The following is a 17680-nucleotide window of genomic DNA, read 5'->3' on the forward strand; positions in this document are numbered from 1 at the left end:
AATCTTAACACCTTGTATTTGTCCACTGGTTCTAACACCTATTCCCAAAGGTTCAATTTTAAATTCATCAATTCATTTTAAAGTATTTTTTTGTATACATTTTTGTGTTAGTATTTCCTAAGAGAAATTAAAGCTAGATAAAAGCAACATAAAAGATAACAAAATGAAATCCATGCAGTGGAAGCTTTCATCATCAATCTTCTACTCACTCTGTATCAGTAAGGGAGTCTCCTTCTCCACTTTCCTATTTGAAACTCCTATACCACCTCATTCTCAAGTTACCACATTCACAAACTTGGGTGTTCATGCCGCCTGTTCATCCACCAACCTGACAGGGTGATGCCAAAACCCCATCGGCCATTTATGGCTGAGGGGTAAAAACTCTGAGATACCAACATTCGTTATGTGTGCAGTACATGTGTGCATTTTGTATCTTATAAGTCAGATATTTAACATTTGCGCAACATTAATCATCTCAGTCCTTTTCTCCCCCCACATGTCACTGCCATTCTTGTCCATAGCCTTGTTACTTCCTGGATTGATTACTGTAATTCACTTCTTTTTGGTCTTACTCAAAAATCCATCCCATGCTGCCCGTATCATCACCAGGACCCCTTCTGTCCACCACATCACTCCTGTCCTGCAGCAGCTTCATTGGCTCCCGGTCAAATATCGCATCAATTTCAAAATACTCTTGTACACATTTAAGGCTATTCATCATCTCTCTCCTCCATATCTCTCTGACGTGGTTAAGATCACCGCCCCATCTCATTGTCTCAGATCTTCTTCTTCCCTTTCACTCTCCGTCCCTTCCCCCGTTTTGCAACCATGGGGAGCCGGGCTTTAGCTGCTCTGCTCCACGACTCTGGAATTCCCAACCTCCTGATTTAAGAAACATCTCTTCCTTCTTTCTCTTTAAGTCCAAACTCAAAACTTACTTGTTCAAAATAGCCTCTCCTATTTTATTTGTTTATGTCTTATGCTTTTATGATTGTGTAAACTGCTTGCTTTTATGTTGCTTTTATTCTACTGTGTACAGTGACCTTGAGTGTTTTGAAAGGCGCTTTCAAATAAAATGTATTATTATTATTATTATTATATTAAAATGTTAACTTTAGGCTGATATTAAGACATAGGATGCTAAAACAATAATTTGACAAACTGAATATTTAATTCAATATGAAGGTTAACCTCATGGACACTCAGTTATTCATTCACAGAAAAACAGTCATCACCCTACTCCCATTTCCTCCTTCCCTTTCTTTTGTTTTATTTTGTAACACACTAGAAACACACATATCACTCACCCCCTTGTGGCCATTAACTGTGTTGATTGGTCCTACAACTTTCAGGTGAAAGGCAGGATTAAGGTGGCCATTCTTTCGTTTATCTGCTGATCCCTCCATCCTGAGAACAGAAAGACAAAAAATAAACAAGAGCCTGTTGCATGGAAGATGTACAGCTTCATCACTTTGCTCATTCGGACATTCCTGGTTTTATGGCTCAAATTGAGAAATAAGAAAACTAGAACGGAACACGAAGCTTCTTAACCAGCTGATGTTAGTAGAAATGAAATAAAACAAATGCTTCCATGCAGTGATTAGACAAGTCTAACTGAGTGAGATGGTTCTTTTACTAAGCTACCATCTTAGAAATAATTTGTTCTAACCAGTCTATGGAATTTCTGTTTGTGTTTGTGATACCTTTATTGTTTGTTCATACTGAGAAACAAAAAGAGAAAAAAAACCCTCATTCTTAAAAATGCCCCATGCTGTATCACACTGACAACCTTCGGCTTACAAGTGAGACATTAGCGATTGGTAAGTATGCCAATGGAGGGGGCAGCACTATGGTCTGTTACAAAGACAGAGGCGAACCAATCAACAAATCATATTAAAATGGTTTACTGGCACCATTTTGGTTCAGGGTGCCTCTCATTCTGTACAAGTCATCGACCCTGGATCAGCAAAACAGCCCAGACCATCACACTTCCTCCTCCATGTTTGACAGCTGATGTCACACACTGTGGAATCACCCCACTCAACGGTGTACAAAGATCCTGCGTGATGAATCGAAGACTTCAAATTTTGATTCATCAGCCCATTATACTCTGGTATTCAGTAGTCTAATTGCAGTGTTTCATGGTTGAGGCAAGCCTCTTTGTCTTATTCTGATGCCTTAGCAATGGCTTTCTTGCCGCAACTCGTCCTGTCAAACCTGCAGCTTGAAGACCACGATTAAAGTGTACTTGAAGCTGTTTTCCTGTGAGCAACCTATTACGCAAGCTGTTAACTCTCAGAAACTTGTCCTCTGATTCATTTGTGGTTTGGGGTTTGCAGATCTCTTCCTGTCAGTTTGTTTCTGAGTGCCTTTTGATGGTGAAAGAAACCACAGTGTGTTCCAACACTACTTTTATGCAGACAGAGGGGGTTGGAAGTAATCCAGAAAAGTTGCGAACACCTGTAGGAATTAGTAGTACCAGCTTTTAACGCTCAATTAACCTCCACTGCTGCAGAACTGCTTTAAATTGTTAACCCATTTTGTGTTCCCTGAAAAAGGCATTTTTCTGTCATTCTAAAATGTACATTATTTTTCAGTTTTGAGTTGCCTTGCCTGGCAGTTTACCACTTACCTTTGTAGCATTTCAGCTATTCATTTGACTTGAATGACTTAAACTGCAAATAACTGAAACAATTGGGGTGTTTTAAAACTTTTGACTGGTAGTAAACCTTGCAAGGTTTCTAATTTGCACTTGAATAAAGTTTTAAAGGACAAAAGAGCATCACAATACACCAGTGCATATTATATAGTTTTACTTGCTAGACCCCAAAATGAAAATGCTACTTTTTTAAATTTTAGGCTTTCCTCTTTTTGTTGTATCAAGAAAATGTAGTGTTAAGAAACAGACAAACAGTGGAAAGACAGACAGTACTTCTTGCATGTGTTCTTTTTTCTTTGGGAAAGCCACTTATGGTAATAAGAAGTCTTGATCCTGTGGCAGTAGAAGACCAGCAGCACTGCAGGTAAAACCACCAAGAAGGCAAACAACAGTCCAGCCACCAGACCCGCCTGACCTGTTGACATACACAAACACATATATACATATACACTAATGTGTTTACTAGTATATTTATATAGCAATTGAAACACTTTAATTTAGATCAGCAAGTATCAAGGAAAAAGGGCCATCCATGTCAAAATTTTCTGTTTACTTCTAGTGATCGAACATTCTGAGCCTGTCAGCGAGTCAGATGGAAAAACAATGTTAACTATAAAGTTATGTATATTTTTTTGTCTTTTTATTTTGTTTATTTTCAGAGTGAGTATTAAGCTGTAGCAGGCAGCGGGTAAAGCCCAGGCTTGTGAAAGACCGGAGAAAAAGGAGGAGGAATAGAAAAAAGAAATGGACATGACAGAGAAAGAGAAAGGGAGAGAAAGACTTTGACTTTTAACACTTTATTTACACCACATTAAAAAGAAAAACCACGAAAAAGTCAAACCTAACAGAAAGTTGCTACTACATCAACAACATCAATATGCACTAACCATTTACTAACCGCAACCAAACTCACACACACACACACACACACTTAAAAATTAAGGACAAATGTCCCATCTGCTCCTATCGAACACAAAACCTGTCCAATCCCCCACATAGTTGTAAAGGAGTCCAGATCTTTAGTCAGAGAGTAAAAATCATGCTGTACTGTCAGACGTGATGCCAACAATTTTTATCCTGTTTTCCTTCTCTCACCCCAAACGGTAGCAGCAGATGGCCGCCCCTCCCTAGGCCTGGTTCTGCCAGAGGTTTCTTCTTGTTAAAAGGGAGTTTTTCCTTCCCACTGTCGCCAAAGTGCTTGCTCATAGGGGGTCATATGATTGTTGGGATTGTTGGGTATCTACTTTGCAATATAAAGCGCCTTGAGGCGACTTTTGTTGTGATTTGGTGCTATATAAATAAAACTGAATTAAAATTGAACAATCCCTTTAAACTATGCACAGCATCACTCCAACCCTGACCTAACTTCTGGTTCTTCCTAGTCTTCTATATTGCCAGCTTGGATGTACCAAACAAAAAATTAATCCGAACCAGAGTCCGTCCTTTCCTGAATACTTAGGAGACAAGGGTACAGAGAATTTCTCCTTCAGAGATTCCACCCATTCCTGCAACAAAGAAAATAAACCCACTAGCCGCAGACAACGAACCACTAAGTGCTCCAGCGTCTCCCTTTGTGAACAGAAAGGACATCCGTCCCCAGTGCTTGGATCCAGGTGGGCTCTGTGTCTGTTTGTGGCTATTGCTCAAAGTATGATCCTCCACTGGAGGTCAGCCATCCGTTTTTCAACAGGAGGCTTATATGGACCCTCCACCTGCAGGTAACACAGCTGTAATACAGCTGCTTCTTCCCACAAGAGCTGAAACTATCTAGCACTAATGTTCTCAGGGAGAGAAGTAGGCTCCCCTCAGGCTGCTCCTTAAAGACAGGACTGACCATCAAGGAGAGAAAAACATATTCGCTGTCATCAGCCCATTGATCAGCTAGGACACAGTTTCCAGTAAACTCTCCCAGTGATGCCGACAGGGATTGCCAAGTTTCCTCCACAATCCTTCCCAGCACTCTGGAGGCCTGTGACACACCCAAGAGTTCCCATTGACATCCTTGTGAGATGGCCCAGTTTGATAATACCAGTCTCCACAAACTTGCTCCTTATAGTGGCAGTAGAAAACACAGTACTTGGAAAAAAGTCATTAAAAAACAGCGGCTCTTCAAAAAGCCACATCCCAGGTCTGGGGTCAGGAGTCTGTGCGAAAGTCATCACTCCCCAAGTAAAACCCAAGAGTTTTAATAGCCCTTTAACCCCATCAAAGATTCCCAGGGAGTCTAGAAATACATGCCAAACTCCACTGCCCGACCAAACACACCTCACTCTTCTCCCAATTAACCCTGGCTGAAGAAGCTTTTTCATGTAAAACCAAGATTTCCTTTAATTCCTGAACATCACCTTGATCCTTAACAAAAACATTAACATCATCAGCGTATGCTGATACAATAACAGGAGGGCTCTGAGGCAGATCTAGCAAAGAGAAACCCCTCAGCTTGTTCCTCAACCTGCACAGAAAAGGCTCAATAGCAATGCTATAGAGCCGGCTGAGATAGGGCAACCCTGCCTAATCCCTCTCCTAACTGGCACAGGGCAACTCAACCCTCCTCCCACCTTCACAACACAGCAAGTGTCGCTATACCACAGCTTCACCCATGTCTGAAACCCCTGCCCAACAAAAAAGGTCTTCTGGGTGAAAAAAAGAAAAGCATGGTCTACACAGTCAAAAGCCAACTCTAGTATAGCATAGTTTACATATGTCAAATACATCTCTCATTAAAAAGAATGCCTTCTCATCTCAGCTGGATCTGCGATCACATTTCCATTCGAAAGACGAAGACACACCATTTGTTTTCTCTGGGCTACAGACTTCCCCAAATTAAAGAAAAAGGTGGTTGAGGCGTCCATGTCCTGGAGTCTGGTGAAGCATGCTCGAACCAAAGCTCTTTTAGCTCTCTCATATTGAAAATGATCAAGCTCTTGTCTTTTAGAATTTAAACAGTCATTACATTACATTACAACAGTCATTATTCTGCTGATCTAACTGTGAACCAGAGACATTTTTTTATGTTTTATCACTTCTTTAACTCCTGCAGAGTTCTCTTGATATTGGCTGTCAAATTAAAACCATATTGCTGCTGCAAAACACACAAATCTGGGCCTTTCCTACTTCCCACTATTGAGTAAGGGAATTAAAATCATCCTTCCTTGATCTCCAGTAATCCCTCCCAAAAACTGAAATTTTCACAGAAAATCCAATCATGAAATAATTTTACATTAAATTGCCAAAAGGATTTGGATTTGTTGGTGGGAGATAGAAACAGCTCCATTAAAACTAAGTGACAATCTGTAAAAATAACAGGAAAACACTGACAGTTAACAATTCGAGCAGTAAACAAAGAAGACACATAAAACCTGGCCAATCTCACTGCACTAACTCTGCCATACTTCAACCCGTGGTTGAAAGATGCTTCATCCTCCACACATCAACCAAGTTAATTTTTTGTAGAACATCTGATAAAACAGAAGATGACTGAAGATGCGGCTCCTCCCCAGTCCTATCCAAAGTAAAATCAAGACAACAATTCCAGTCCCTACCCAATACAACACAGTCCCCTTGATCAGAACCTCTTCATTTCTCTTTTAATGTTTTAAACAAAATCTTACACTCAGACCCTAAGTTTATAGCAACACCTGCGCTAAAATTTGTCCCATGGCTAAAAAACTGCTACCCCACCACAGACCCGTCTACTTCATTTGTACTGTCAGTATGTGTTTCTTGAAGACTATATCTAGTCTCTTCTGCTTGATTACTTCTGCTAATAAGGCTCTCTTATTTGCATCCCTGCACCCATTCACATTCAAGGAGGCTACCCTCAATCCCTGCACATAAGAGGAAGCCATCAAGAAAGGAAACAGCAAACAGAGATGAAACACCCAGTGTTGTAGGATCATGGCGATAATGCTTTTTACCATCCAGCACACCAGAAATGTTCAAATATATTGAAGGTGAAAAAACATTTTCTTTAAGGCACAAGTTTATGTTGTATACTCACTGCCATACTGAACAGGCCCACTGTCCACACTGCCACCGAGTCCTGGCTTCTCACAGAAGGGTGGTGCCCAGCCTTGATTACAGTGGCAGTTCCCATTGCTGTTACACACCTGAATATTATACACACAAAAGAAATGTCTTAAGTTGGTCCCTGACCCCTTTCTCTCCCTTTGTATATATGTCTCTGTGTGTGATTGTGTGCATGCTTGGATGTTTGTGACTACCTGGAGGTGTATTAGTCAAAGCATTAAGGCATTGTGTGCTTGTATTTATTTATATGAGCATTTATCTCAACACTATGAAATTTTCATACTGGAGAAAAAACTGCATATTGAATATTTTAAATATTCCCGACTTCAGCTAATTTCTAATATTTTCACTGATAGCAGGGAAGAAAACACACACAAGCGAAAGAGATTAAAGGAGACTCTATGCTTGCATTTTCTTGTTACTCATATTGTTTCAAATACTAATTCAATCCTAATATAATAGACTCTGTCAGGTGAGACAGGATCCACTTCGAACAAGCTGCTGAGCAGTTCAAATCACAAACTAGGCTGTGCCAACTAGGGTTATTCTCATAACATATGTGTAAAACTGGGCATTGGAAAAACTTTGCCCTGGTCAAGACACACCAAGCTACAATCAAGCACGGGTACACAAATACCAGCTCGAGCCTCCATTCTCTGCCAGATTGTCTGCTAATCACTGGCAACTTGGCCTCCAAATGGTTTTGTTTTTGACAAGTCTGGACTAAGCTACCGTGCAGTCACCTATTTGCCTGCCCTCTGGACTCAATTCACCTCTAGGCTCGCTAACAAAATCTATCAAACACCTTCAAACACCCTCATTATGCAACCATAACACACCAGACAGAACCTGTCCACTTGGACCTCGTCTCTGGCAATCACAGGGAATCTGTCACCTTTGTCACCTTTTCTGTTTCCAAGACTCCTTGGTTAGCAAGACATAACCCCCACTGCTGACTGGTCAAAAGGGCGAGTGCAGAGCTGGAGTTTGTTTTGCTTGGCTCACTATTTAAAATCAGCTCTGCCTCCTGCTTTAAATAGTCCCCAGACAGAACCCGAGCCTAAGCCTGATTTATCCTCTGTGCCACTAGCATATCATGACTTACATGAGGTTTTTAATAAAGATAAAACATTATTTCTTCCTCTGCACAGGCCCTATGATTGTGCCATAGACCTCCTCCCTGGTGCTCCGTTGCCTTCCAATCGACTATAGAACCTGTAAAGACTGAAGGTGCTGCCTCCCATTCTATTCTGCTTTTAAATATCCTAGGAACGACAAGTAAACAAGTGGTCTCCGAGAGAAGTACTGTATTGGGGTGATATAGTAGTTTGAGGTCTCAAGGATAAGATGGGGCTTGACAATTCAAGACCTTGTATGTCAGGAGAAGAATTTTTAATCTTACTGAATTTAACAGGGAGCCAGTATGGGTGAAATATAGTCTCTCTCTCTAGACCCTGTCAGTACTCTCGTTGCAGCATTTTTTAAATCAAACTAAAGGCTTTTCATGGAGCTTTTAGGAGTGCATGATAATAATGAATTATTAGAAGTGCAGGAACTAGTTTTTCAGCATCAGGATGTTTTTAGTTTTAAGATGTTGCATACATGGAAGAAGACAGTGTTTCATATGCACACTGAAGGACAATCAAAATTGACTCCAAGATTTCTTACAGTGTTCTTGGAGGCCAAGGTAATGCCATCCAGAGTAAGCATCTGTTTTGACACCATGTTTTGTTGTGTGACTCTGTGTGATTATTGTGTATATATACATTTATATTGGTGTGTGTGTCTGTATGCTTACCCCATTGTTGTGACAGCGTGCAAGGCAAGTCTCTAACTCAGTAAAAGAGGCATTTTGGCATCTGCGGTCTCTGCACACCTTTGGCAACAGAAGGACAAAGATTACATAACGATCACAGAGCATGTACACACAGAGTTTAAAGGGGCTCCTTGGCTAACTCTTATGGGGATACTACAGAGAGAAAGCAATATATACAGAAAGACAATTTGCAGATGGGTACATTTTCATCCATTTGTATCACACAATTCAGCTCTTATTTTGTAGGGTGTATGTGGGGGATTTACTTACAACTTTATATTCCATTCGACAAAGTGCCAAATAAACAAGATACACAAACAGGCCTCCTTAACCCCCAGTAGCCCTTATTATTAGATCAATAATATGCATTGATCGAATGATCAGTGCATTATATTAGATCAGTAAATTTTGACAAAGGGAACAGGTCACAACTATAAACAATGCTCCTTTACACAGTAAATAAAAACCGCAAACAGCCGATACTTAAAGAGTCAGAGATATCAAACTTTCCTTGAAGTTTCAGTTACATTCAGACCACATTTGAATGAGTCTGTTAACTTCGGCCTATAAGGGAGCCAGGAATGACAAAATGATGAATTAAATATGCTACTTACTAATTAATTACAATTTTATTAATTAATAAAAAATGGAATTCATTAATTAAATATTTCAATAATGATTTAAATGCCCGTTAATTTCATTTAAAACATTTAATAAAGTATTTATTACCTAATACCGTTATATTATGTCTGGGTATAAAGTGTAATCTCGAAATTACAAAGATTTTAGTTCAGTTTAATTCAGAAGCCAACATCAAAGACATGTAAGTGACATTAAAGCCATATTACTCAACGTGTAGACCATTTGGGGCCAGACTAACTGGCTCTAAACATTTAACTTTATATTTGGCAAGAGGTTATATTAAAACTGATAAATATATGGCAATTTACACTTATTTCCTTGTTCTAACAATGCTTCTTGGCAATGAATCTTCTACCGTTGGAAAGCCTGTTTATTTCTTCTTGAATGTTGCCATATTCTTAAGGAAAATACATCTATGTATTAAGGAATAGAAGTGAGTATGTGGTTTGCCAAATCTTTTGTGGTTATACTAAACAACTTATCCTGCTATTGTTTTGGGCTTCTGGTACTCTAGGTGGTGACAAGTGGGTGCATGCTTGGCACCTCAATAGCAACACCACAGACCATGACCCAGTGATCCGTTGATTTCTGCTCCATGCATGCCACATTTGACTGATCTGGATAGGGCCCCAGCCACAGGGCAACTTCAACATGCAGTAAGTATCAAGTTTTCATGTTTTCAATCAATATTTGCCTGACCACAAAATTCCAGCTTGGTGTGAACCCACCTTGCCCTCTCCGCACTTGGTGCCAGTCATGACAAGACCCGGGTCAGGCAGGTCACCCTGGCCATCCTGGGTGCTGTAGACGTATGTGCCACGACATTTCACCTCTCTTCCTCCAGTCTTGATGGTAGTGTCAATTGACACAGCATTGGTGCCTTTTGGCTTCGTGGCAGCACTGTGGCACTGAATCTTCCCACACTTGGCATCGCTAAACAAAGATACAAGCACATGAGACTCAATTTTTCAATGGCCAGTCATTTAACCTCTGAGAAACCATTTCAAATAACCTCTGAATGTTGATGAACAGCCACAGTAGCGCAGTTGGGTTCAAAAATACATCAATTATCCACTGCTTGAGATATAATGGTAGGGGGGGATGCCATATGGTAGGACGAATAACTCTGTACATGGCATTAAAACTAGCCCTGGCCAGACTGGAAGTAAATATAGTGGAAGTAGTGGTGAGAACTAGTTTCTTTTAGCAACAAATGAGGAAAGGCTCAGAGTCTTTCACCAAAGGACATAGTTATATACTAAATGTGACAATTTGGAATAAAGATTAAGACACAACCTATGAATAAATGATGTCCTTGAGGGATTGAAAAAAAAAATGATATAATGGTACTTGTGATTAACTTTACTTGCTCATCACTGTAAATTTATGATGATGTGGATATCTACGTATTGAAAGTGTATAATGTTCATAGACAAGTTAACCCAAAGAATAAGCTCCACCATGTGTAATATTGTTTACTTTCTAATCTAACAAATGGCAGAACATGTTATCCAAGCATGGAAAGGAAACATCATCTATGTAGCTTATTGCTCCTATTGTTAGCACATGGCATTGAAGAAGGTAACAGTGGAGGAATGCAGCACTTCTAGAAATACATCAACTGTAATAAAATGCATTTCCCAGTAACCCATTACTGTAAATTTAAATTTTATTAAGAAATGATCAGACAAAGGAATGCTATTAAATGTTCAGTTTCTATGTTAAAATAGTCCATGTTATTAAAATGGTGGGTAGGCTATTTTACATTTCAATAGAAGCTAGTTGAGTCTAATAATAGACAAAATGCAGTGCAGAGTCTGTCATATCAGCATCTACTTGGATGTTAAAAATCACCTAATTTTTTTTTTTTATCTGAACTAAATCAGATAGATAGACCGCATATCACGGACTGGGGGTGATATTGAATACTGGACATTATACACACTGAAAATAAGCAATGCTACTTGACTAAAAGAATTATATAAATAATAATAATAATGGATTGGATTTATATAGCGCTTTTCAAGGCACCCAAAGCGCTTTACAATGCCAGTATTCATTCACTCTCACATTCACACACTGGTGGAGGCAAGCTACGGTTGTAGCCACAGCTGCCCTGGGGCAGACTGACAGAAGCGAGGCTGCCATATCGCCATAATGTATATTAATACTGGCTATGAAGAGCTAAACCAGTAGTCAGCAGCAGTATGGAGCATCTGGAAAGCTGCAGGCGCATCAAGTGCTACTGGAGCAAATAGAACATGTCGTGTCTTTCTGGTAAAGGTTTTGAAGTTATTTTTTTTCTTCTGTAGTTAAATAAAAAAAAGAGGTCAATCTCAAATGGACTATTTAGACGCTTGGGTATTATTATTACTCTTATAAGTTATTGGAAGCAAACTAGCAGAGATTAGGAAGGAGAACACTAGATGGAAGATTTTACTGATCTGAATCTAAATGGCAGAATTTAGAGCCTTCTAAAGAAATATTACTAAGGTCATTTGGAGAGGAGGTTAGACAAAAAGTAGTAATGCTGAAAATATACAAAACTCTACAACAATAATCTAATGTGAACAATATGGATGTATATGTTTGAATAGAAATGGAATTAGAATTACAGCAGATAGACTGGTAGGAAACATTTAAACAGGACTAATTCACAAACAGTACAACATTGAAGGAATTTGTGTGGAAAATATCAGCAGTCCACTCACAGAGAGGGATTAAATTAGCTGTGTGGGCTGTGTGGATGGGGAGGGGGCACAGTCCAATTATCAGTCTCACAGTTTGTGAGAAGAACCCTTTTAACATCCTGCTTTTCTGCAAATGATTCTCCTATACCTCTTTCCAGATGGCAGGAGGTTCCTGATGGTGGTTCACAGGGTAAGGACACGCCCACTCCCATCATAGCCATCCGACTCACCAGACCCCAAACACCATGGTGATGTATCACTGCATCGTCCACCCCCAAGTGGGGCTGGTATGCAAACTGAAGAGTGTCACTGAGAGAAACATAATTTCAGTGACACCAGAAGTACTGAAGGGGGTCAAGCAGGACTCACAATTTGCACCAGCAGCTCCCTCAGAGAGAAATATTCTTCTCAACTCTGCCTTACGCCCATCCCGGAAAATGGACACACCCAGCACTTCAAAAATAGTGTGATACTGACCTTTGCTTTCTGTATGTTAGCAATACTGTACATCATGCTCAGATAACACAGAGACTCTGGACTTTTATATAACAATTTTATATTCAGACCTGGAGAAAGTTATACATCCTCTCTGATTACACAGAATGACTTTGAACACTTATGGTAAATAACACACTATTAGCAAAACACAGTGTGAAATAATTACTAGAGATGGCACGATACCAGTTTTATGTCCGATACGGATACTGATATCATAAATTTGGATATCTGCCGATACCGATATGAATCCGATATAGTGTTTTTTCATCAATAAAACTGTTTTTTAATATCTTGCTGCTTTTTGTATAAGTTCATACTCAAGTTAAAAAAAAACACAAAAAACACTAAAGCTATTATTTTAATACCTGTATGCAAAAAATACACTGCACCCAAAATATTTCATAGTTCAGCAATACTGATCAATCTAATGAACTTAAACCTACTCCATCCTCCCTATTCTGGTGTTTTAAAGAGTAAGCAACCTAACTAATAGGGTTGCAAACTCCCAGCAAAAAAACAAAAAACAAAATAGGGAACCATCCCCCACCCACCACACACAGCCGCTCTATTATGTGAGGTACACTGCTGCGACGTGCTACAGTTATGAGCCAAGTTACGCCATGTCGCAAGTTTTGTGAGGTGCTTTTTTGATATTTAATGGATGGGATTACATTTTTTATTTCTCTCCGATATCCGCTCCAGTAATTTACGTCAGTATCAGACCGATACCGATACGTAATATCGGATTGATACCGATACGTAATATTGGAACGGTCCAGCTCTAATAATTACAGATCAACATACAAGTGAAGATCTTTAACTACATTTAGTGTTTAAAGCAGATGCTGTGCAGGTTTGAGATCAGCAGCTTTCTTAAAGAGTCCAAGGATCCTGTTGACCTTGTAAAGTTCAATGCAATCTAGTATCCATGTGTGGGGCATTATGTCATAGGCTTTCTTGTAATCAATCAAGGTGGCGCACAGGTTGGTCAATCTGGTCTTAGAGTCTAAAGTAACTGCTCTATCTACTACTATATGCTGAAGGCCTGTGCTAGCCAGCTGTGTGGAATACTTCATCACCTATACAACCTGAGCATGCACCTGCAGAGAGTCCCAGTGCTATGGAAAACATCACGAGTGGTCCCAGTGCCTAAGAAAGTCATCCAGGGAACTAAATGACTACAGCCCTGTAACACTAACCTCTCATGTTATGAAAGTTACAGAGAGCTTATGCTGGAACACCTCAGACTCCTCATGAGCAAGACCCTCTGCACTTTAATACCAGCCCCACTTAGGGGTGGATGATGCAGTGATACATCTGCTGCAGAGAGGGTATTCCTCCCCCGACAGACCCAACACCACAGTTCGGATAATGTTCTTCGACTTCTCTAGTGCCTTTAATACGATCCAGGCCGGGCTGCTGAGAGAAGTTGGAGAACATGCAGGTGGAGGCTCCACTGGTCCAGTGGATCACCGACTACCTGACAGGCAGACAACAGTTTGTGAGACTGCAGAGCTGTGTGTCAGAGAGTCTTAACAGCAAGATAGGAGCATCCCAATCAATTGTTCTGTCCCCTTTCCTCTTCACCATCTACTCGGCCAACTTCAAGTACATCACAGAAACTTGTCTCCTCCAGAAAGCCTATGATGACACGGCCATTATTGGATTGGACACTGAGCTGCCTACAAAAAGGGTCTGAGCCGGCTTTACGTTTTACGAAGGTTCAGCTCCTTCAATGTATGCAGCAGCCTGCTCTATATGTTTTATCCGTCTGTTGTTGGCATGAGGAGGAGGTGATCAGTGACAGAACGCTGGCAATCATGGACAATGACTCCCACCCCCTCGATAACACACCTGACAATCTGAAGAGCAGTTTCGGCAACAGGTTCCTTCAACCTCGCAGTCTCGCAGGAACATTACAGGAGTTCGTTCCTTCTGCTGCCATCAGACTCTTTAACTCATCCACTTTGGTCAGATCCACACATGTGGAACAGTATTAATGACACTTTGATGCACCTTGTCACTTTTGTACACCATGACATATTTGCACACGTTTTTACCTATATTGCTATATTCATCTATTTATTTTAATATTTATCTTAATATTCATCATAACTCTGTTTCTACCCTCATATCTGGCTTTGCACCCATTTAAGTTCAAGGTGGTCCATAGGTCAGGAAGGAACAGATGGTCGTGGCCGATTTCCTCCCGATGGGGGAGTAGGTTCGGCAGGATCTAGCCTGTCTGAGGAAACGTTACAGCAGGTTGTTCCTTCTGCATCCATCAGACTCTTTGACACACTAAAAATAAACTGTTACACTACATTTGAAAGCTGTGTGGGTCCATGATGTGTCAAAGTATAGTACTGTAAAGATATGTTCAACAAAAGCATTTCCAATATTAGTTGTATCTGTTATCAGTGTGGATAACCCTACGGTAAATAGCTGATGCTATTTAACACATGCGGTGATACCTGATATGTGAAGCTTCACTTACCTTTTCTTACACTTCACATAGGTGCCATGTTCATCTTTCCCGCAATTTCCAAAATCATTACCTGCTGCATTGACATCTTCAAAGCAGACATCATGGGCCGGTTGAGCTCCTGGAAACACATCATACCCAATTAACTCTATTTTCACAAAATATCCCAAAGGCAAAAGTCACTACATCAAAAGTTGAGTAACATTAGAAATGTAAGGATATGTGAATGTTTGGTGCTTTGTGAAAGTAAGGAATAGACCTTTCCAAGTACCGGGCTATTTACTATGTACTAAACTTCCTGAGAAGAGAACACAGATGTTTGGGTGACTAGACGGAAGAGTTACAAGAAATTGAAGACATCACTTTTAGGAAACATAAGTTGGAATACAATGTCAACTAACTAACCTTGGTAAGGTGACAGTATAGACATTTCATTTGTAGTTTTATTAAATATTGACCTTCAACAAAGACTTAGTGGTTTATAGGCATGTGCAGTAAATTAATGTCATATTGAGGGAGGTGATGAAGTGCATGTAAAACCATTTTCATTACCGTAGCCCCAGAGCTGCAAGCACTGCTGTTCATGGGTGAGGCACATGCCATTGTAGCAGTAGGCCATTCCGTATTGACAAGAGGAGCCATCCAGCAGGTAAACGTTGGCAGGGCAGTAAGGAGAAGCCCCAGTGCAGTATTCTGGAAGGTCACATGCTCCTGCTGGGCTCCGGCACATGGTACCCGCCTGCTTCAACTGACACGCATAGGGAACAGAGGGTGAGGAAGGAGGAAAGGAGCACAAGACATGGAGAACCATCTTTAATTTAGTGATACTTAGCAAAATGATGCACACTGAAGCCTTCTACATATAAGGATTAAAGTGTAAATATCTGCCTACAAATACTTCAAATTTGATTTCTGATGCGTTTAACCCAAAGCAAACAGATTTTCCCAAGCAAATGACTGCTCTACCTCCCATCATCATTGGGGTAGGTAATATACAGAAGGTTTATGAAAGCTTTTTTCTAGAAAATATCTTTGTGCGTTCATTGTTGATGTAAAAAAAAAAATCCTGGAGGTGGTTTAAATCTAAAAGCACACTTACACATTACAAATAGTTATTTGAGCCATTGTTTATATGAAATACTCTTGAGTCTAAATGAGAAGAAAAACTAAAAACAGTATTAAAAGAGTTTTTAAGTAAAACCATTAGGTTTAAAATGCAAACGCATAAAGAAGAACAAACAAATTGTTGTCACAATGGATGGACCAGCACATCTGATTTGGACCTGATTTTTAACCCACATCCCCTGACACAGCCCTACCATCTATCCAACCTCGGGACCTGCACTTGGAGTACATGAGATTATCTTGCACCACTAATCCTTCACTTGTAAGGCAAGTGTGTTAACCATTATACTCACAAGACAACAAATATATAGAATAATATTATTTATAACTTATTTTTATTATAAAACACCCCCACTTTCTTGCTGTTGTCTCTTACTTTGCACCCCTCACAGCACATTCCATGGGCACACTGGACCTCCTCCTTCAAGGTACAGTTATTGGGATTGCAGCAGTCGTTTTCACATTCCTGTTGACAATCATACAATAACACACAATATCAAGGTTTAAACACTGAAGTGTACATAACAAAAAACAATAATAATAAAATAATAAAATAACCTCTGCTTTAACTTTAGTGATTCAAATAAAACGGACTTCATAAATGATTTGTAGGTTATGTTTAATCACATTTTTACAGAGTAAGCTCAGTTATGTAAAAAGAGCTATTTAACCAATAAGCAAAAGCAACTACACGCACACACACACACACAGACACACACACGCGCACACACACAGACACACACACTTCTCTGTTCAGAGTATCTGTCTGAGCTGCTGCCTTGTCCTGCCTCGTTCTCTCAGGTCAGCAGACCAAATGCTTTTCCTTGTTCTAAAGACATAATGGATACTCGAGGGGACAGGTTTTCGCAGTTGCGGCTCCAAAATTGTTGAGCAATGTGTGACTGCAATGTGTATGACAAAAGAATTTCCCTCGGGATAAATAAAGTTCTTCTTATCTTATCTTATCTGCACATAAGGAAGGCTTAAAAACACACTTTTAATCCACTCACCGAAATCAGGACTCGAGTCTTGATTTCCACTTTGACATTCAGATGACAGGATCAATATTCGGTGTGAATAACATGAACTAGCTGCATTAGTACTAGCATACTAGCAAGGTGTACCTAACAAAGTGGTGAATAAGTATAGAAGTGTGTGTGAAGTCTCCTTATTTTCTTTCAAGACTGTTAGTGGACCACCGCTTTTGGCACCAGTAGAAAACAACAGTGATCGCAGTACATCCATGCTCCCTAACAAAGGCTTGTATGCTGAATCACAATGGACACAAGCACTATTTCTATGCAGAAGTGCTTTCTATCTAACATTACTCCTTACTCCAATGGATGCATCGGAAACAGACTTGGGGTTAGCCTCATGCCCAAGGCATGCCAACTTTAGGGTTAGGGATAACCTAACCCACCAACCTTCTGATTAGTAGATGATCTGCTCTACCTCCTGAGGTACAGCCACCGCAGTGGTCCTCGTGTCACAGTCTCAAAAAAGTGCTGTTTAATTTTTTTGAAACAATACAGTAAATAAATGCATCTGAAATGCAGTGATGTGAAGTCATTATTTTCATAATAAGAATACTCTGGCTTTTCTCTTTTATTTAAACCTACATTCGACAAAGATGAGAACTCCGAGTATCTAATCCAAGTATCTATAAAAACATAGCATAGCATTTCATCTGTTTTTAAAAGCTGAAAAAACTACAGAATGGACATGATGATGAGATG

General features: G+C 39.9%; 1 protein-coding gene across 4 annotated transcripts in view; it reads right to left on the reverse strand.

Annotated features, from left to right (window-relative positions):
* The window catches only part of LOC148104379 (disintegrin and metalloproteinase domain-containing protein 19-like), a 58011-nt gene that overhangs the window by 8463 nt on the left and 31868 nt on the right, over positions 1-17680 (reverse strand). For all 4 annotated transcript variants that reach the window (XM_087837760.1, XM_087837759.1, XM_087837761.1 and 1 more), the window contains 8 exons: positions 16321-16410; positions 15372-15567; positions 14832-14940; positions 9875-10079; positions 8487-8564; positions 6660-6768; positions 2933-3074; positions 1308-1407 (listed from right to left, as the gene is read on the reverse strand). In XM_087837760.1, coding sequence (XP_087693886.1) covers positions 1308-1407; positions 2933-3074; positions 6660-6768; positions 8487-8564; positions 9875-10079; positions 14832-14940; positions 15372-15567; positions 16321-16410 — 1029 coding nt within the window. The remainder of the gene's footprint in view (positions 1-1307; positions 1408-2932; positions 3075-6659; positions 6769-8486; positions 8565-9874; positions 10080-14831; positions 14941-15371; positions 15568-16320; positions 16411-17680) is intronic.

Source organism: Neolamprologus brichardi, chromosome 3 (genome assembly GCF_056152115.1).
Source record: "Neolamprologus brichardi isolate AB-2024 chromosome 3, ASM5615211v1, whole genome shotgun sequence".
Classification (NCBI taxonomy): Eukaryota; Metazoa; Chordata; class Actinopteri; order Cichliformes; family Cichlidae; genus Neolamprologus; species Neolamprologus brichardi.